Source organism: Diorhabda carinulata, chromosome 2, assembly GCF_026250575.1.
Source record: "Diorhabda carinulata isolate Delta chromosome 2, icDioCari1.1, whole genome shotgun sequence".
Taxonomy (NCBI): domain Eukaryota; kingdom Metazoa; phylum Arthropoda; class Insecta; order Coleoptera; family Chrysomelidae; genus Diorhabda; species Diorhabda carinulata.
In genome coordinates this window covers 8,881,748-8,900,865 of record NC_079461.1, presented here as the reverse complement: position 1 = coordinate 8,900,865, position 19,118 = coordinate 8,881,748, and the positions used below count along the sequence as shown (strand labels likewise).

Genomic DNA, 19,118 nt, shown 5'->3' with positions numbered 1-19,118 from the left:
TATTTTCCAGTTAAAATTGGTTTAAACATTCATCATAACACAACTGTTAGCTTTTTGAATATGACTTAGTCGGCTTCTTTTAGCGATGTACGTCTGAACTGTTTGTCGGCGACATTGACAACTAATGTCAAAATACGAATAAGTACGATTTTAAAGTTATTAATAAATACATCGAATTAGATGTTACTTTATTTTGTACATAATACCGCAAGGTATTCACGTATATTTTAAATGTATTAAAGTTCTTATGCGATGCTATTAGAAATGCAAGTTTTCACAGCATTTATGGTAAGACAATCCTAACCTCATACTTGGAAAAAAACTCATTAAGACTATTTTTTATAGAATGTCGAGTGTACTAGGAGTTATATCGATGACCTATATTCAAAAGATCCTGCTAAATGTCTTTCATCGATAATTTGCATAAAAAATTCAGTAATTGGTTCAAATCGCCAAAAAGAGAGTGTTATAGCTCAAGGTATAGTCCCAAAGCTTTTAAGTTTGCTCCGCGACAAAGAAATTAACACAAATGTGCGTATTGAAGCAGCCGTAACTATTGGATCTCTCGCCAAAGGTAAAGAAGAACATGTGGAACTACTTATCAATTCCGGAACAAGTCAGATCATTCTGGAAGTATTAGAAGAAAATGATCAAAGATTAATTGATCCTTGTTTGTGTTGTCTCCGTACACTTTCACAACATCCAAGTTCCTCCAATGTAAAATATGATGTGAAAAGCTTAAGGAAGTTATTGAGTTTTGCTCACCCTAAAGATTCTTTACAGCGTCAATCGTGTGTTGCCAATATTTTAACTTCGGCATGCAGAGGCCCTCAGGAACAAACTATATTAAGCACAATTGGAGCTCCTGCAGCACTTACTACTCTTTTATCTGTTCAAAATTATTCAGTTACAATACCCATTGTAACATGTCTAGCAACAATGTGTCTTAATCATCCAGTGGTTGCCGCAGTCTTAGTAGATACTACTTGTAAGGGTATAAAATTACCTGATTATCTTGGAATACTTATTTCTAGAGACAGACCTATTGATATGCAGTTAGGAGCTGCCAGATGTTTAACCAATTTGTATAGAGCAGGGGCTCTTTCTTCCTGTGACCCAATTGTTACTTATCGAACTCTTCCCTGTCTTGTTAGGTTGTGTCAGGTAAGTTGCTTGCATTAATTTTAGCATATAAAAATGGTTAAATATTATTTCCTCTCTGTAGATGTGAGATAGATGCTTCAATTCTACAATTCATGTCATGTTAATTGTTTATTTTGTCAAATTTAATTAATCTGCAAGATATAATTACAGTGAAGATTCTATCAAAATAATTTGAATTATTTGTAAACAGTTGCTTAATGGATTTTTTTGAAGATTGATACAAAATTTGAACATTTGATTTTAATTTAATTGTATGTCATCAGTATTGCTTTCTTAAACATTAAATTTGGTAATTTATAATAATATGATAAAAATTGATATTATGTGGTGGAATGTTTAAAATTTTTATATGTATTTTTTAATCTGGTAGAAATAGATAAACAATTTGCATGGTTGTAATTAAATAAATCACTAGTTGAAAAACTTATCCATAATTTTCTACTTGTGGCGAATTATTATTATTATAATTCTCATCTATATATATACCACAAAGTTTTTATATTGTGAGAAAATTGCGTTCTGCAATGTCACTAAAGTTTGAAGAGCAATATGAGCAGACAGAAAAAACAATAGGTAGAAAATGAAGAGCCGTATTGAATTTTCTGCTGTTGAGAAATGGGCTGTTAGCAGAATAAAGCGAAGCAAGTTAAATATGCAAAATCAATAGATAATTAAAGTAGAATACTACCATAATTAAAATCTAATTGAATGCTCTGTTGTTCAATGATAAAAAAATTGGTATTCTTGCATGGAATTGGAGACTTTTGCCACTGTTTTCTGAGACTAAAAAAAAATGATTTTGTTTTGAGTTTTCTCAGCAGAATACTATTATTGCCGAGGAATTATAGACTTGTATGGCCTCGTTAGTGCCTGAATAATTTGGTGATAGAATAATGTTGATTAAATGCTTCAGAATAGATAAATTTTTTAAACTTCATTTTCTGCTTTTTGTTTTTTCTGTCTTCTTATATTGCTCTGCTAACTTAAGTGACATCATTCTGCATATGTTTACTGAAAATAATTTGAACATATGTATTATTTTAGTTATATTTAAACTATGAAACTTTAGTGTTCGACTATATATTGACCAGGATTTATTATTTTGACTGAAATCACCAATTTTTTTTGTTTCTGGTAGATTGACCATCAAGAAACTCACAGAGCCTTAGCAGCAGAAACATTGGCTTATTTGACAGAGGTAGATAGTCATTTGCAGCAAGTGGCAGCTATTAGCAATCAATTGGTCGGTGCTTTGGCTGATTTATTGAAATGCCCAAGTGCTGCTGCTCGTGGAGCTGCTTTTAAGTATGTATTTTTCAGATTTAAATATTTTAAAAAACATTAAATATCTATGTTATACAAATAATCCCTAATATAATAATACAACCTACAACATTCTACTCTATTTCCATAATAAGGTTGCAATTGAGAAGTTGTAATTCTTTTACATTTTTGTCTAATTGAATTATTGGTTGTTGATTTTATAAAATGTTAGATTGTACGACGTAACAGAGCTAGCAGAAAACAATTTGTTAATGACCAAATAAGCTAGTGAGAATGAAGCTGCATTCACCAGATTTGAACACTGGTGTGAGATTAAAAAGGTCAAAAAATCAACAGAAAATGTATTATTAACTTCTTCTTTTTGGAGCTAGCTAATACAAAAAATTAAAAATGTTAAAAATAACATCAATGCCAATGATGAAATCAGGAATAGATTGTAAACTTTTAGCTATTTTTGAAAGTCAAAATGAAGGCTAAGTGGTATTAAACAAGTCTTACTTATATATAAATAAAATAAATATCAAATAAAATACCATCTGTTAGATTTTCAATCCTTACAAACATGAAACTTCATTTTCAATGTAACTTACTTGTTTTGTTCCCTATAAAAATACACTGCTCATACTTCACTGAGTATAAAAAACATTAGTGTTCATTATTTTGTAGGGCATTTGCATCTTTGGGAGCAAACGATGAAAATATCAGAAAAAGAATAATAGATACAAAATGTCTCATGGATAGAGTCGTAGATGGTTTAGCAGATGAAAACAAAGAAATAAGATTGGCAGCTGTAAGGTGCTTACACTCACTAAGTAGATCTGTTCAACAATTACGTACAACTTTTCAAGATCACACTGTATGGAGGCCATTGATGGCCTTATTGACAGGTATGTCACCAGGTAATAGAATTTTTCTATTTTATACATTATATCAATATTAAACGATATTAAAATTATTTTCATTCCAGATTGTCCAAGTTCTGAACTTTTAACAGCCGCTTCTTCTGCTCTCTGCAACTTGCTATTAGAATTCTCGCCTGCTAAGGAACCAATGATACAACAAGGAGTTGTACAACTATTGGCCACCATGACATCACATTCTGATCCCAGTCTACGTTTAAATGGTGTTTGGGCTCTAATGAATCTCTCTTTCCAAGCTGAACAAATATTGAAATCTCAAATTTTAACAATGCTGGGCACTGACCAAATATTCAGGTTACTTGCAGATTCAGATACAAAGGTATTTTTTTATATTTTTTGTATTATTTTTTTGCATGGTCGAGTTATAAGATTAGTTGATCTTTGTCTAGTTCACAAGGGATCAATTATTTGGAATTTTAGAAGAGATTAAATATAAAAATTATTATAAATATATATAAATTATCTGAAAATTATGTATCAATGATGACAGTCAACATTGTAAATTTAATCTCCAGATTACTTTGTGGCTGGAGAGAATCATATTAAACCTAAAGAAACAATTGATTTGCACCACCTTATTATTTTAAGATTTAAACTGATCTTTTTTGTAAACATTCAATAAACCAATAAGATTTCTAAATTGATTATTTTCTTAATTTCATTACTGGCCTATTCCAGAAGTATTCTTATTAGTTTTCAAATTTTAAGGAAATGTCATAATTTATTATTGGAACATTTCACAAAAAAACTGATAACTCAAAAACTACAAATAACATCCTAAATCTTAGTAACACATTTTAAACTTAGCTATAATCTACATATTATACAATAAATAAAAAACACAAAATAATCTCAAGTTAAATTGAAATAACATTTGATATTTTTATACATTTAAACCTCAATACTCAAAAAAATATCATTTGGAAATGTTCCATTACTGTTTCTGACCGACGATATTGTTTTAATGTGTTTATTCATTTGTTAAAATTGAAAACATGCAATGACTGTTCTTAATTATACTGAACTAAAATGAAACTGTTACTATTATTAATACTGAATAGAATATTTACTATATCATCACTATCTCATCAATGTTTCAACAAGTAATTTATTAACAGACCAAAGTAAATAGTTTTACATTCTGAAGATGATCACTTTGTTATCGAGACACATATAAAAATATTATATGAATAACTTTTTTACGTAGATACTGGTACCTACTTAATTTTAAAACACTATTTGGTCTTTTATTTTATTTAATCATCGTCTTATATATGTGCAGGTTTTAATGAAAACGTTAGGCCTAATTAGAAATTTGGTGTCTCCCCGTATACACACGGATATGATAATGGCATTACATGGACCCCAAATAATGCAAGGTGTTGTTATGGTATTGGAAGGTTCCCATCCGCCAGATGTCAAAGAACAAGCTATATGTATTTTAGGAAATATTGCTGACGGTGAACGAGCTAGAGATCACATAATGTCAAATGAAGATGTACTCAAAAAGTTGATTGATTACATGATACACCCGGCACCATGTTTACAGGTAAGATAATAGAGAAAATTTTAAGGTTAATGGTTAAATTGACCGAAATCGTTCCAACATTGCACACAGAGGAGAAATTCGGATTCTGCATGCTCTTAAGAAATAATACATATCTTTTTTAGATCCGTGCAGTCTATTTTTATTATTAAAACACGACACTCTTCTGTTTGTAAAAATGGAATTTTACATTCAATATCTACCTAACTTTATTAAATAATCTGTTGACTTGTAAACCTCAAAAGTTATTCAATACAAGTAATAGCATATTCTGATGATTTAACTCTATTAGCAAGGTACTGAATAAGTCTTGAGGACACATTACAAAAAATTGTAAGAGAGGCGGGAACAAGAGGTTTTGAAAATAAATCAGAAAAAGAGAAAATATATGGAAATTGAAAGAAAAAAGAAATTCACAAACAAGAAACAATAAAGATAAATGACCTCATCTTCAAAGTAGATGACACCTTCAAGACCTTAGGAACAATTATAAGCAACTAAAATGACACAAAACATGAGACAAGACAAAGATGTCTTCCAGGATATAGGGTATATAATAAGTACAAAATTTAATGCAGAGCAAGAAAATAAACCGAGTAATCAAATTAAGAGTCTATAAGATTGTGATAAAACCAGTAGTTACATACGCCATTGAAACTATGAGACTAACAAAGATGGACAAAGAACAACTAAGGATAAATGAGAGAGGAGAATAATTAGGAAAATTCATGGACCAGTGAAAGTGGGAAATAATGAGTATAGAGGACTTATGAACTATGAAATTAAGAATATATTAGAAAGTGAGGATATAGTAAATACATTTATAGCAAAAAGAATATAATGGTGCGGACACATTAAAAGAGTGGAAGGGTACAAAGAAAATTACAGAACGGAGACGGTACGAAAAAAGTTCGCCTGGTAGATCAAAAAAATAGATCAAATTGTGCAAGATATCCAAAATCTAGAAGTATATCACTGGAACAAACAGATGCAAGGCAGAAAGAAATGGAGATCAATAGTCGTGGCTTAAAAAATATGCGATAAGGTGTAATTAAATAGGGATAAAATGCGGGATGACCACCCACAAAAATACAGGGTCAAAAGAGCTCAATTTGAGTAGCTACAATTCTCAATAGAATGTATAGCATTGTATCCATTGACTTGAAATCACGTACACTCATATTTTACTTACAAATGGCATATTAGTATTTCATATATACATTTTTTGACGTGATTTATTGCAAATATTTATTATTAACAAGCAACATAATTTTTTTCATTATTACAACAGAATTAGATTCTATATAAGACAAAGTTATACTTTTACATTATTCCCGAATACCCTCAAGTGTTACTAAATTTTATTTTGAAAGACTATCAGTAATATTAATTGAAATCTGCTTTAAGGAGTCTGCTGTTTTTTGTATAAATAACCTAGCACGAAGAGGAGAACCAGGAGTATTAGAAAGACAGTCACGTCTGAAAGAATTAGGGGTAGTCAATATTTTACAGCAGCTTTTGAGTACATCTGACACAATTCTATTTAATAGGTAAGTAACTGTTTTCAAAAAGAGTGTAGTAACAAATATATTACCTTATGTTTTACGCTGGTTTTATTTTATTTTTATTTTAATTCTAAACAAATAAACTAAATAAATTGTAACAAATTTCAAAAAAAAAGTTTGTTCTGGTAATGTGTCCTAAAAAAAGGTTTGTATTTATTCGGTTGAAATAACTCGACAGTATTTACTTAAACAAAATTATAAATTATGATGCCTTTACCATAAGTTTCTACAGTGTTTGTATAGTTTAAAGACATCATACCAATCCAGTTTTCAACCAGTTTGTTATTTATTAGTAATATTTTGAAGTCCTCTTTTCACTATCATTTTAGAGTAGTGAATATCTATCTGAGACAAATATATGTAACATTCTTTTTAATTGAATAATGAAATATAAAATGTTTTCAAAAAATGTTAATAGACACAGTTTTTCTAATGTCAGTTTAGAAAGATTTTACAAGGATAAACACCTGATAATTTGTTTAAGAATATATATAATATAATATATTATATATATATATATATAATATAATATATTATATATATATAATATAATATATTTATAGAGACTTAAAAACAAAAATATATTGGTCCAACCACTTCTAATAGCTAGCAAAATATATTTTTGAATAAAACATTGTTAAGAACCATTTGTTTTCAAATAATAAATTCCAATTTAAAATTATCTAATTTTAAAAACATTGCACGAATATAACGCAGATAAAAATACAACCTCTTGTAAGTAAATTGATTCACCTCCTGATGGGAACCATCAGGATCTGGTTGAGTGATACAAAGCGTTCCTTATTTTACCCACCATCAATGTATCGTCTCGGATTACCAAATTTTTGTCTTATATTAATGTGACTGTGAAGAATAATAATTTTAACTACTTAACTTAAGGATTATTGAATTCATTAAGATTTATGGTAAACGATTCTAATGGGGACCCACATCATAGTTAATTGACTCCAAGTGTTCCTTAGACACTGGAAGTCCCAAATCGTATCAAATTACATACTTTATTTTATATCGATATGACTCTAACAACCATATATAATTATTTATAGCCTTTTGTACAATATGATTTTAGTATTCAAAAGCGGTCTGTAAACATATATGGGGCATTTGTTAGGTTTAATAATTGATAAACTACTGTAATAAAATATTTACTTGGATATTGTTTTTTATTTAAATTTTTTCTATACCAGTTATTAAAGATTGAAATTTTTTATTATTTCTCGATACATTTGTTCATTAAATAACAAAAGCCTTTCATTGTTTGTTTCTCAAGCCCCCATAGTCAAATGGCATATACAGTAAAGCTAAGGACACATTTTTAACACGTGTCGTGTTAACACGCATTAACACGTGTTAAATAATTATTTATTATTAGATTATCTTCAATATCTACGTTGGTCAGATTTTCGTCAGAAGTGTTACAAAATGCTGTAGGTTATATTCACCACCTGTGCCGAGTTTGTTCTGAACGTGACTGAAAAGTGTTTCCTTAACTATATTCGTTTCCGTAATATATCTATAATTATCTTTATGTTAATTGTTAATAACAGTACTCCCTGGATTCATATTATAGCATAAGCAATGCTGCGGTAACCGCAACCATTTCCTCTTCTTCATCCAACCAATCAATCCATCTCTTCTTGTAGGTGCTCCATTATATTATAAGCTCAAGAGGATTGTGAATGTGTGTTGTGTGAACCTGAAGGTCGAGGATACTACTTAACAGGTTAAAAACATCAAAATGTCAGTTGGCACACACGTTTTATAATACACATAAGTGTCCGGCCTATCTGATGTCTCGCATTCTGACGTGTCGTGTTGTCACGTATTAACACGGCACGTGTTAAAAATGTGTCCTTAGCTCAAGACCCAGCTTAACCCTGTTTCGGTTTAACACTCTTTTATATCAACCCGGGGATTCCCCGAAATGAGAGTGTATGGAGTTCTGTTGGTTAGGTGCTGTACGGACGCATTTTTATTATTTGAAACATTATTGTAAGTTTATAAATTTATATAATATAAGGATTAATACGATGACAAATATTATGATTTTTAGTTTTTATCATGGGTGATAATAAACAAGAAGCAAAAAAGGCAATTAGACAAATCATTATACTGGAATTAGAAGATTAGATTCTGGTGAACGTCAATCTCAAATAAGTGCTGCACTGAATTTGGCAACTTCAACAATAAGGACAATTCTTAATAATAAAGAAAAAATAAACGGTAATCGGTTACTGCAACTACGTCAAGCTTTGCAAGTAGAATTAACCGTTCTAGAAATAACATTATAGAGGAAATGGAAAAACGACTCTCTTTATGGATCGATGATGAAATTGAACGCAATATGACATCAAACCAATCTTTCATAACGGAAAAAGTAGAAGAATTTTTAAATGCATTCAGGCTGAGGCGAGTGATATAAGTGAAACTTTCGTTGCTATTCGAGGATGGTTTCCCAGCGATATTAAAAATAATAATTGAACGAGGAAACTATAATCCAGAATTGGTTTTTAATGTTGATGAAACAGACCTGTTTTGGAAAAGAATGCCAAAAAGAACAATTTTATCCTGTGAAGAGAAACGAGCATCAGAATTTAAAGCTGCGAAAGATCGCTTAACACTTACTGGGTGGTAATGCAAGCGGAGATTTTAAATTAAAACCACTATTAGTTATTAGGTATATCTAAATCAACTTTACCTGTAATTTTTGAATCTAATAAAAAATCATCGATAAATATGAAAATTATCCAGGATTCGTGCACTGAACATTTCTGCCCGTCTGTTAAACGTTATTGCGAAATTAAAATATAATGCTTTTAGCTACCCAACAAATTTATCTGACTTAACATGCTTCCAGTCAAAATGGTTTTCTTGCCTCCTAACACAACTGCCTTAATCCAATCAATGGACCAAGGCGCTATAGCCAATTTTAAGGCGTATTACATTTGGCAGATGTTTGGAAAAACAGACGAAGAAGAGAAGCAATCATTAAGTGAATTTAGAAAAAACTACAATATCATAAATGCTGTTGAAAGATTTTTGAAAGAAGTATGGAAGAACATTTGGCCAGATTTAAGTAAGAGCGGACACTATCAATATGGATGCAATAGAGGACTTAACGAAAAAAACCGGTTTAGATGATTAAATGTGGAAGACGTCGAAGAAATAGTTCAAGAAACAGCAGCTAGTCTTTCTAATTATGAGCTAAAGAAATTAACTGAGCAAGAAGAAAATGTAAATATTGATAATAGTAATTTCGAAGAAGAACAAAAAGAACTTTCGATGGTGTTTGTAAAAAAGAAATTATGGAACAATTTGTTGAAAATTATACAAATTTTGACAGGAGTTCAAAAGCAATACGGGGTGTTATAGATACTTTATACACTTATTAACAACTTCCAACAGAATGCAAAAGAAAAACGCAAACTATATTAGATGACTTCTTGACAAAAAGGGAGAAAATTGGAAACACAGAAAATACTGAATGATCTGACTGACTTAGAATTTTATTTGTTTTTATAAGTATATTCGTTTATATTCTTTTCATTTTTCTGAGAAATAAATATGTTTGGTTTTATTTTTATTGAAAAAAACCATTAATTAAATTTAATACTTAACCAATTTTCTATCCATCTTCCCCTAACTTTATTATTTACATGTTAAGATAGCCTCGTTTAGAGCCATTTCTCATTACGTTGTACTTTGATGGAACGTATCCCCCGCTTTAAGCGGTGTCTTACTGTACCCAACATATTATTTTATATTTCACAAATAACAAAAGTCATATCTCAAAATATATGAAGTTATTACCGCCAAAATACCGCATTATAACCACAAACCAAACAGTGGTTTATTATATTAAACTGTTTTTTCGTCACATAGTTTTGATAAGCAAACTGGAAATCTAAAATTTACGATTTTCAACTGAACTAACTAGCAAAAATAATCTGAACTATTTGAAGAAGTAATATCCTCCACCAATCTAGGAATAATTTGGAAATATTTATATTATGTAAATTATAAACTTAATAGAAAAGTTGAAGCTTTGATTTATATATAGCTGAATAATTGTGATATTGGGGTGTAAAATCTGTTCCATGCAGAAATTCTAATTTTTGTTTTTATTTTTTGTTGTGTTTTGATAATTTTTTGGAGAATAGTTCCTACTATTTCTGATTTCGACTTTCGTGTCCTTTTTCACTCATGTTTTTCTGACCTTGACAAAAACTTGTTTCTCATTTTATTGATTTTTAATTTTCGGCCAATCATCTTCCGTACATGTTTGTATCTAAGTCTCTCGTATTTTGTTGGTCCTACTATTTTTTTCCAATGTTACATTTTATTTGCCCCAATTTCATCAAATTTCTTATGGTATGTTATTTTGAGAATAATTATTACAATATGAATTTTCAATTTTAATAACTTTTTTTTCGCTCATAATCCTTTTATTCATTCGATAGTATAATTTTGTTGATTTATTGTTTTCTTAATTCTTCTCCAGGTTTTTGTAATAATTTTACATTAATATTGATAAGTCGATACTCTTTCTAAAATTATGTGGTTTTATACTTTTTTTGGTCATCTTTCATTTATCTTGTTGATGCGTACCCCCTTCCCTTTTCTTTCACCCACTTCCATATTGTGCATATTTACTAAATTCTACATTTTTTAATTTCATAATTAATGCGATGCCATCTGCATATAAACAAATTATCGAGTACATTTTTCATATTCTACTAGTCAACTAGTGTACCTAGTTTTCTTTAGGTCTGTTCATTATTTTATCCATTTTCAAAATAAATTGTGTCCACTGTCTATTTTATTTATTTTTTATTCTTTTGACTCATGTTATTGGTATTTTCATTTTTTTAAACATTTTCATATTCTCTATGTAGTGCCAAAAGCTGTTTTCAAATTTAAGTATATAATCCTACATCCTGAATTTTATTCTCTACCAGTCTATTGAGTGTATTATCGCTTATTTGTGAGGGTGGAAAACTGCTTGCTTTTCTTTTAATTACTTTGGATATATCTTGTTTCTAAAACTTTAGCATAGACTTAGTTTTAGCTTAACGTAATGTTCCCTTATTTGTTCTCTTTTTTTATGTATAAGTAGTACTCCATCCTCCTTCATATATTTTTTAAACACAATACTAAAATAGGTTATTAAAAAAAACATTAATTATTGTTCATATCACAATCAAGAGTTTTTAGTATGTGAATGCTCTGAAATTTCAGTAATTACGTATAATCATAAAAACTAATTTGTATTTTTTTGTTTTCAGAGTGAAATCTGTTCTATGCCTATTTGCCGAATTGTGATTTTTTTTTAACTTTAATTTTCTAATTAATTTGCACATAGAGAACTTTAAATAATTTATTGTGATTAAATGTAGACTGAGTATGTATTTAAATAAAAAAAAGATATAATATGTACTTTAAGTTCTACTGTTGAAAAGTACCTAAATATTGTTTCTGATTATTCTTGTGTTATTTTATCGCACACAATTACATTGTGTTTAACACTATTTTCTTGTTTTTTATTCCAATTTCCAACTGACACCCTGTAATCTAACTAATCTTATTGTAACAGTTTTCACCGATCTTAAGTCTACTCTTAAGTAATGCATCATAAAAAATATTGAATTGTTTTAATATAACATATTACTAGGTGAACTAATTGTGTACACACCTGCTACTATCTGCTTAAAATTTGTTTCCTCTCAGGCGATGCTTCAAAAATCAACACTATGTCTATTGTATTAGAAAAAATTAAACTTCATGAATCTATTGATTTATACTTAATAAACCGTTCACTACCACTGCACGAATACTACCAGACTTACTTCTCGATAACGAAATTAATATCTCAAATTAACAGTTTTACTGCTTTTGAAGCCAATTCATTATTCGATAGTCGGAGTCTCTTAACAGGCTTTACATGGATCTCCGGCATTTTACTTTTTTAAAAACGATAACTTGTTTATCGAAATACATGCCTGACTGGCTTAACCATTTCTAAAGATAATAACTCGATGATCGAAAATGCATGCCAGACAATGTAATTGGTGCCACTGTCAATGCCTGCAGAAACTCCCAACTCTATTCGCTCAACCATTTCTAAAGATATTAACTCGATGATCGAAATGCACGCCAGACAATGTATTTGATGCCACTGTCAATGCCTTCAGAAACTGCCAACTCTATTGGCTTAACTATTGGAGTTTCCATGACGCTATATTAGTTTTTACTCTATAATCATTGAACTAATATTCAAATTGTCTTCCTAAGTTTTCGACACCACTTTTTTGTCTGCCATTGATACAGTGTGAAATAATAAAATCATTTTTGATCAAGTACCTCTTAATTTCTTAAATTAATTATTACACCTTTTTGGTGCGCTCTCGCGGCACTAGCTCCCAGCATCTGACAGTATTTATCTGCGTTCACTTAATATTTCCATAAATTTCACATCTTCAACCATACGCTACCGTATTAAACCACGCTTCCGCGATGATAGACAGGCAGGCACTAAATACCTTTTACAGAATACAAGTGAAACAAGCAATTATCTATTTAGTTGTCACTAAATAAAGAATATCGAGAAAAATATTAGTGGTGCGTTAATTTTATCCAGGAATTTATTCCAATTTATATATTTACATATATCAGTAACGATGCACTATGGCTTTAGAATAAAAAAAGTTTTGTGATCTATATAGAAATATAGACCTGTGATTTTGAAAAATAACGTAAACCGAAACGATTTTTTTGGTATGGGTCTGGACAAGGATTATTTGCAAAATAATGATCATACATTGTGTAGGTATATATTTAATATAAGGATAAATGACTAATATAAGAAAGAAACAAATTAAATAGAAGTACAATCAATCTATAATCATAAAAAATTATCTTTGGTATGATGCTAAACCAGTTTCATTTATTTAGATATTTATTGGCCCTTAAAATGGTGTCTTCAATTTATAAACATAAAATATACAAAATTTAATATAAACTATATAAAAATGATGCAACGACATATTACTCAAAAAACGATTATAAAACAGGAATTGAAATTACTGGAATGTTATAACTTACTTGCTTCTAATTAATAATTACTAAATTTAATAAGATTAAGTTTCTTGTTAAACCTGGATGAAATATTTAATGAAATACTGTATTAAAAATAACGACTGTTTTTAAGAAATCCATAGTAGGTTAAATATGGAAAACTCATACACTTTTCCATGCATTATTCGAGGGAGATATTTATGAAATACTAAACCATTTGTCAATACCAGAAATATTTGAAAAAATGCAAAAATAAAAGTAATAAGTGATAAATGAAATATTCTTCAACTTAATTTCTAAATAAGAAGAAATTTGGATGTCATTTGGAATAATAGAAAGTGTACTAAAAGGACGAAGCTTAACCCCAGCTTTATTTAGAGGTATTATCTTATATGATCACTTCAGGATGGTATCATATCGTTTAAAAGCTCTAATCCAACCACCAATTAATGGCTCTATTTTGTTTGTGTGCCATATATCAAACCATTTTCTCTTATAATATGAAATAAAATTTCCTGTTATACAACATACATTCAATATAATAAAAATACAATGGACGCACCTCGTATATCCGTGAAATTTATTTGGAATTAGTGTTAGGAGTCTGTGAGTGTATAATATGAACCAAATAGTAGAGATAGACAGTGTTCGAATTAGAGCTTCCGAACAAAAGTTTCAGTAGACATCACAGCATATAGGCAGAAAAGTAGTTTTTGGTCAGATCTTGTTTCCAAGTTATTTACATTCAATTTTCCTGTAATATTTGAAACAGAAAAAAGCAATTTTTTTTCGAAAAAATAAAAAAAACTTAGAATAATTTTCAAATATAATCTATATTGTTAATTTTCCAAGTTTTAATAAAATTAGATGAAGAAAATTGGAGTTTCTGGAATAGGAAGTACTTTTAACAAATAATCAATTAATAACCTCAAGGTTAACATTAATAATCAGAACCAAGGAATTTCGTGATCTTTGTGTCAGAAAAAAAACTTAGTATATATATTTGGTTTTTATTCTACTATATGATGTCGAGAGTGCAGTTGTTGCTATTTATATTCTATTGATAATTTATCTATATAATTAAATCAGTTATTAAATTATCAAAATGATGTATAATTCAAAACTATATAGGAGACAATATTGCGACCATACAAACTCAAAAATCTACGTATAACTTTGGCACAAAAAGTTGGTTGGTATATTAGTGTATAGCAACCAGGAATTTATTTTGATTTGGAAAATTTCATAGTTCAGTCGTTTTGAATTTTGGGTATACAAAATCTTCTGTTTTGATTGTAGTTTGAAACTAATTTTATGACATTTTTGAAACAATATATGTGAGATATAAGCAAAACTGTTACAATCTTCCACAATTTCCACATCTTCATAAATATCTAAATATAAATTAAAGATCATGCTTTACACTTTGTCGGAAGTAGCAGAGTTATTTTCTAGAGCTGGATTTGCAAGAGGATCTAACTCGGCAAAAAGACTTAACCAAGAAACCTTGTTTTCGCTAGTCATGTTGTTTTGCAATGTTTTGTTAGAAATATTATTTAAATCCTGAACATTTTCTTCTTTTTTGGATGTAGCCATTGGAATGTTAAAGAAATCTTCCTGCATCAGTTTTGATGGCATAAAATCTCCAGCCATAAAATCCGTATTTGATGACCAATTCAGATCCAATAAGTCAGAACTTGGTTTTTTATCAGCATTATCAGCAGTTGGCGCTTGTTCTGTTGGGGAATCAATCAAAAAGGCAGCATTAAGCAGATCTGCTGTATCACCAACTCGAGATTCTTCATTTCTGAAAAAAGTATGAGCACAATTATGGTTTATATACAAGGTTACTATCACTAAAAATCAGTTAACCAAATAAACTGACTATATTAAAATATGAAAACATAAGAAGTAATTAAGTACTATAAAAACAGTTATGGGATGATAGACTGCCTCAAAATATATATTATCTACACTGAATTGAGCTGCATTTAATTTCAACCTAAACCTTATCTAATTGACCAACTGCTAAAGAGAATTTATGGCTAAATTGAGATTGATTGAGGACAGTATATTCAGTATTAATATCATCAGAGGTTCCAAATATTCCTATTTAGCCATAAATGCTCATTAGAAGTATATCAATTTGATATGTTTCATTTATATTTATTTTACTCATTTTAAATTAACATGATATATATATATATATATATATATATATATATATATATATATAGAATAGACTGAAGGTAATTGTTTAACTTCAGTCCCTGAAGAAGATAACTAGGTTATCAAAACGAGTTTCAAACAATGTAGTTGTGTGTTGGTGTATTGGTACTGTAGACAGTGTATTCGGTATGAGCATTTATGTCATCAGATTTTTTATCCTAATGACAATTGTGAATAACAGTACAGAAAACATAACATTATGGATAAGAAACTTTAATTAATCCTAATAACTTTTAATGCCATATATTGAAGATAAATGAAGAAAGATGGTGCTAAACCTAACTATATTACCTTTAAATGCAATTTTGAGAAAGTTAGTCAACAAATGATTCAATATTTATTTTTAAAGTACTCAAGGTATGATCTATACTTACTTCACGTTTGAATCAGATCCTTCATCTTTCGTCGTTTGATTTAATGGTGGTTCATCAGTATAATCCGAGTTGAAGAATGTCTTTTTGGATTTATCTACCTCAGAAGGATTAAATAACTCCATAATGGTTGAAGTATCCGAAGGTTGCACTGTGTCCAATTTAGTTGCAGCTGTACTTAAAGTTTCTGATGACTTTGTAGAAAAATTTACAATTGCACTTTGGTATGGAACTAAGCTATGTGAAAACATATTGCATCTTGCAGCTGCAAGTAGATCTACTTTTTGCAAACAAGCAAGGGTTAACCTATCAAATTTTGTTTTTGATTTTTTAACATAAGACTGAGCTTTTCTGAATTTTTCTAAGCCATGTCCTGTGTCAGGATCTAATTCTGATGATACAGATTTCATCCAACTTAGTGCTGCTCTATATTCGGTCCTAGCTTTCTCCATTTCTGCTATTGTAGCCCTTGTATCTGTAATGGCTCTATTTCGAAATGTTTCAAGTTCATGATGTAATCTCACTAAGGAGGGTCTAATGGTGAGTCTTTGATGTCCAGTATATGCCAGGGCTTTCCCTGAAGTAGACATGATCTGTCCTGCTGATGCATTTTTTTCATTTTTTCCACAGTCTCGTAAGTATCTGCAAAAATTAATATTATCATATAGTCAAAATTCATTTTATTAACTTTCCATATTGAGAATTGACATCACTAAAAAATCTGTCCAAATTATTTGTTATATTTTTATAAGCCACTGGTAGAAAGATAAATTAAAACATTTTAAATCAGAGGTGGCCAACCAGTTGATTGCAATAGTTGATCCCGACTAACAGCCTGGTCCATCATGGTAAGACAAAAAATGTAAATGTGTAGAATAGACTGTGCAAAGTAATTACCAACTATAGCATGCATTATCTTGTATCATTTTTCATGGACCATTCCATCACGCTATGCAATATAGCTCTCTTTTATGAACTAAGGGGGAAGAAGAAGTACTGTGATGTGCCGTGTAGAAACAATAAGTGAAAACATAAACAAACAGCTACAACAATATATCTTCCACTGTGTTTTCTTTACAACTTCACGAGTCAATAGATATCACTGATACTAAACAATTACTTACTTTTATTCAGATGGTCTTTGAAGATTTTTTGGTGAATGGAGAATTATTAAGTATGATATTATTGAAAGAAAAAACTAGGGATTTTGATATATTCACAGAACTTAGAGCATATATTAGACCTTTCTATCAATAACAATTGAAGGGGATTCTGTAATGACAGGGTTATGATTATCAGCAATCGCATTATTTTGCCTTGCAATGTGATTAAGCAGTTTAATCAGATTTTACTGAAAAACATCGCATGAAATCTGGAACTACAAGACAAAAACAAAACAGTAACAAAAATGATGAGTTCTACTGCAGCATTTCAACTAGATTCTATCATAGTTGGCAATGAAAATAAAAAATTTCAACAATTTGTAAACATCAAGATATGGAAAAACACACTACCTTAAGCCCAAAGCAGTGGTATCAGACTTTGAAATTCACTCGGTGCTGCAACATATTTTTAAAAGCAAGGTCATCTCCAGGTCTACATTTTTGGACATTGGCATATTTATGTTGAATGATTTGTAATTATAGATAATACTATATGGACTATGTAGCAGAGAAAACTGTTTCTTAATAATGCACCTCTCAAAAACCAATCACATTTTTAATGAAGTGCAAATTTGTGTCATCAACTATGGGATGTATTTAAATATAGAGGTTTAAGAATTCATGGAAAATATCCAAATTTTATGCAATCATTATTATACCCATAAAAGAATAATAAACGAATAGTGCATTTGGTGTAGGTTTTCCTTAGGTATCCCAACTGATTTCTGAAAATTGGAAAATTCCATATTTTTGAATAAAAGATTCTATATAGTTATATTCTCCCAATTCTTATTTTTTTTATTTTGATAATTACTTATAGTTGATTTGTACACGTTACTGAACATTCCATCTACTTAATTCACTGAGAAAGTTATTTTCATTATTAGAACATCTTAGAATGTTTCAATTAATATTGCTATGAACAAATAATAAATATATTTTCTAAACATATAATCATTTAATCATAAAAATTTGTAACTCTCAAAGGATAACAACTTTATCCGAATTTCTTAGACTTAAACATTTAATTGTATCATTTATCAACCCAGTCATAGCAAGAAATAGGCCCCATATTCCATTTTATCATATGCATTCAGAAATTCATACCTTCCAAGAATATTTTCCTCTTGTGCTAAATAACATAATCTTTCTTGATATAGGTCGATAACACGTTGTAACTGTGCACAACTTTCATTAATTGATTTGAATAATTCCAATTTAGCGTCCAGTTCGGCATCAGACGATACGATGCATTCATCTTCCTTTCCACCTAATTTTCTTAGAACACTCTTCTTAGTTACCCAATATTGATGTTGCATTGTTGTAAAAATATTGAATTTTAGATATCTTTTTAGGATCTACCGAATAATTCAATCATGAAACATTTTCAACTTTATTGTTGATCAGTTCTAACTCACTGACATGTGATAATCATTGGTCTTGTCAACATGTCAATTGGAAATTTAAAGTATGACCAACAAAATCACAGAAAAATTTAACACTGTACGGGATCCGGTAACTACTCAACGCGCCCACTATTTAATCATATATCGGAATGGCTTGATTTAGATCTCTTATAATTTCGGATTAAACTGAGATTTTCCTGAGGGGAATCATTTTTTTATGAATCGAAATTATTTAAAACCGTAGTAAGATATTATAATGTTGTGTTTAGGAATGTATTGATCAATCATAACATAGTTACATGTGTGCTGAAGAAAACATACTTAGGGTATATTCTGTGTGTGTGCTATTCTATGATGCTGTCAATAAGAAATACA

At 29.6% G+C, this 19,118-nt stretch overlaps 2 protein-coding genes across 3 annotated transcripts; one reads left to right on the top strand and one right to left on the bottom strand.

The window, feature by feature from the left end:
- The first annotated feature begins 7 nt into the window (after positions 1-7).
- On the top strand, positions 8-12,029 carry LOC130902789 (armadillo repeat-containing protein 8-like). 2 transcript variants are annotated; one of them, XM_057815116.1, is made up of 8 exons: positions 8-288; positions 346-1,164; positions 2,303-2,469; positions 3,115-3,335; positions 3,416-3,687; positions 4,651-4,917; positions 6,322-6,464; positions 11,786-12,029. In XM_057815116.1, the coding sequence occupies exons 1-8, from the start codon at positions 253-255 to the stop codon at positions 11,820-11,822; spliced, it is 1,962 nt and encodes a 653-aa protein (XP_057671099.1). In that variant the 5' UTR covers positions 8-252; the 3' UTR covers positions 11,823-12,029. The 2 variants fall into 2 exon arrangements, with proteins under 2 accessions (XP_057671099.1, XP_057671090.1); XM_057815107.1 differs by having other exon boundaries at positions 68-288; positions 3,115-3,347; positions 11,786-12,028.
- Positions 12,030-13,318: 1,289 nt separating this feature from the next.
- LOC130890944 (islet cell autoantigen 1) lies at positions 13,319-18,816 on the bottom strand. The gene is made up of 3 exons (XM_057795398.1): positions 18,445-18,816; positions 16,178-16,816; positions 13,319-15,381 (listed from the first exon to the last, which is right to left on the bottom strand). The coding sequence occupies exons 1-3, from the start codon at positions 18,654-18,656 to the stop codon at positions 14,994-14,996; spliced, it is 1,239 nt and encodes a 412-aa protein (XP_057651381.1). The 5' UTR covers positions 18,657-18,816; the 3' UTR covers positions 13,319-14,993.
- Between the last annotated feature and the right edge of the window lie 302 nt (positions 18,817-19,118).

What these genes read in the sequence shown, in the direction of transcription:
- LOC130902789 (XM_057815107.1), top strand. Translation starts at nt 253, where the DNA reads ATGCTATTAGAAATGCAAGTTTTCACAGCATTTATG. An exon ending in AAGTTTTCACAGCATTTATG is followed by an intron (nt 289 to 345) that starts GTAAGACAATCC and finishes TATTTTTTATAG; the next exon opens with AATGTCGAGTGTACTAGGAG. An exon ending in GACACAATTCTATTTAATAG is followed by an intron (nt 6,465 to 11,785) that starts GTAAGTAACTGT and finishes TTTTGTTTTCAG; the next exon opens with AGTGAAATCTGTTCTATGCC.
- LOC130890944 (XM_057795398.1), bottom strand. Translation starts at nt 18,656, where the DNA reads ATGCAACATCAATATTGGGTAACTAAGAAGAGTGTTCTAAGAAAATTA. An exon ending in GAGGAAAATATTCTTGGAAG is followed by an intron (nt 16,817 to 18,444) that starts GTATGAATTTCT and finishes TAATTTTTGCAG; the next exon opens with ATACTTACGAGACTGTGGAA. An exon ending in GGATCTGATTCAAACGTGAA is followed by an intron (nt 15,382 to 16,177) that starts GTAAGTATAGAT and finishes TACTTTTTTCAG; the next exon opens with AAATGAAGAATCTCGAGTTG.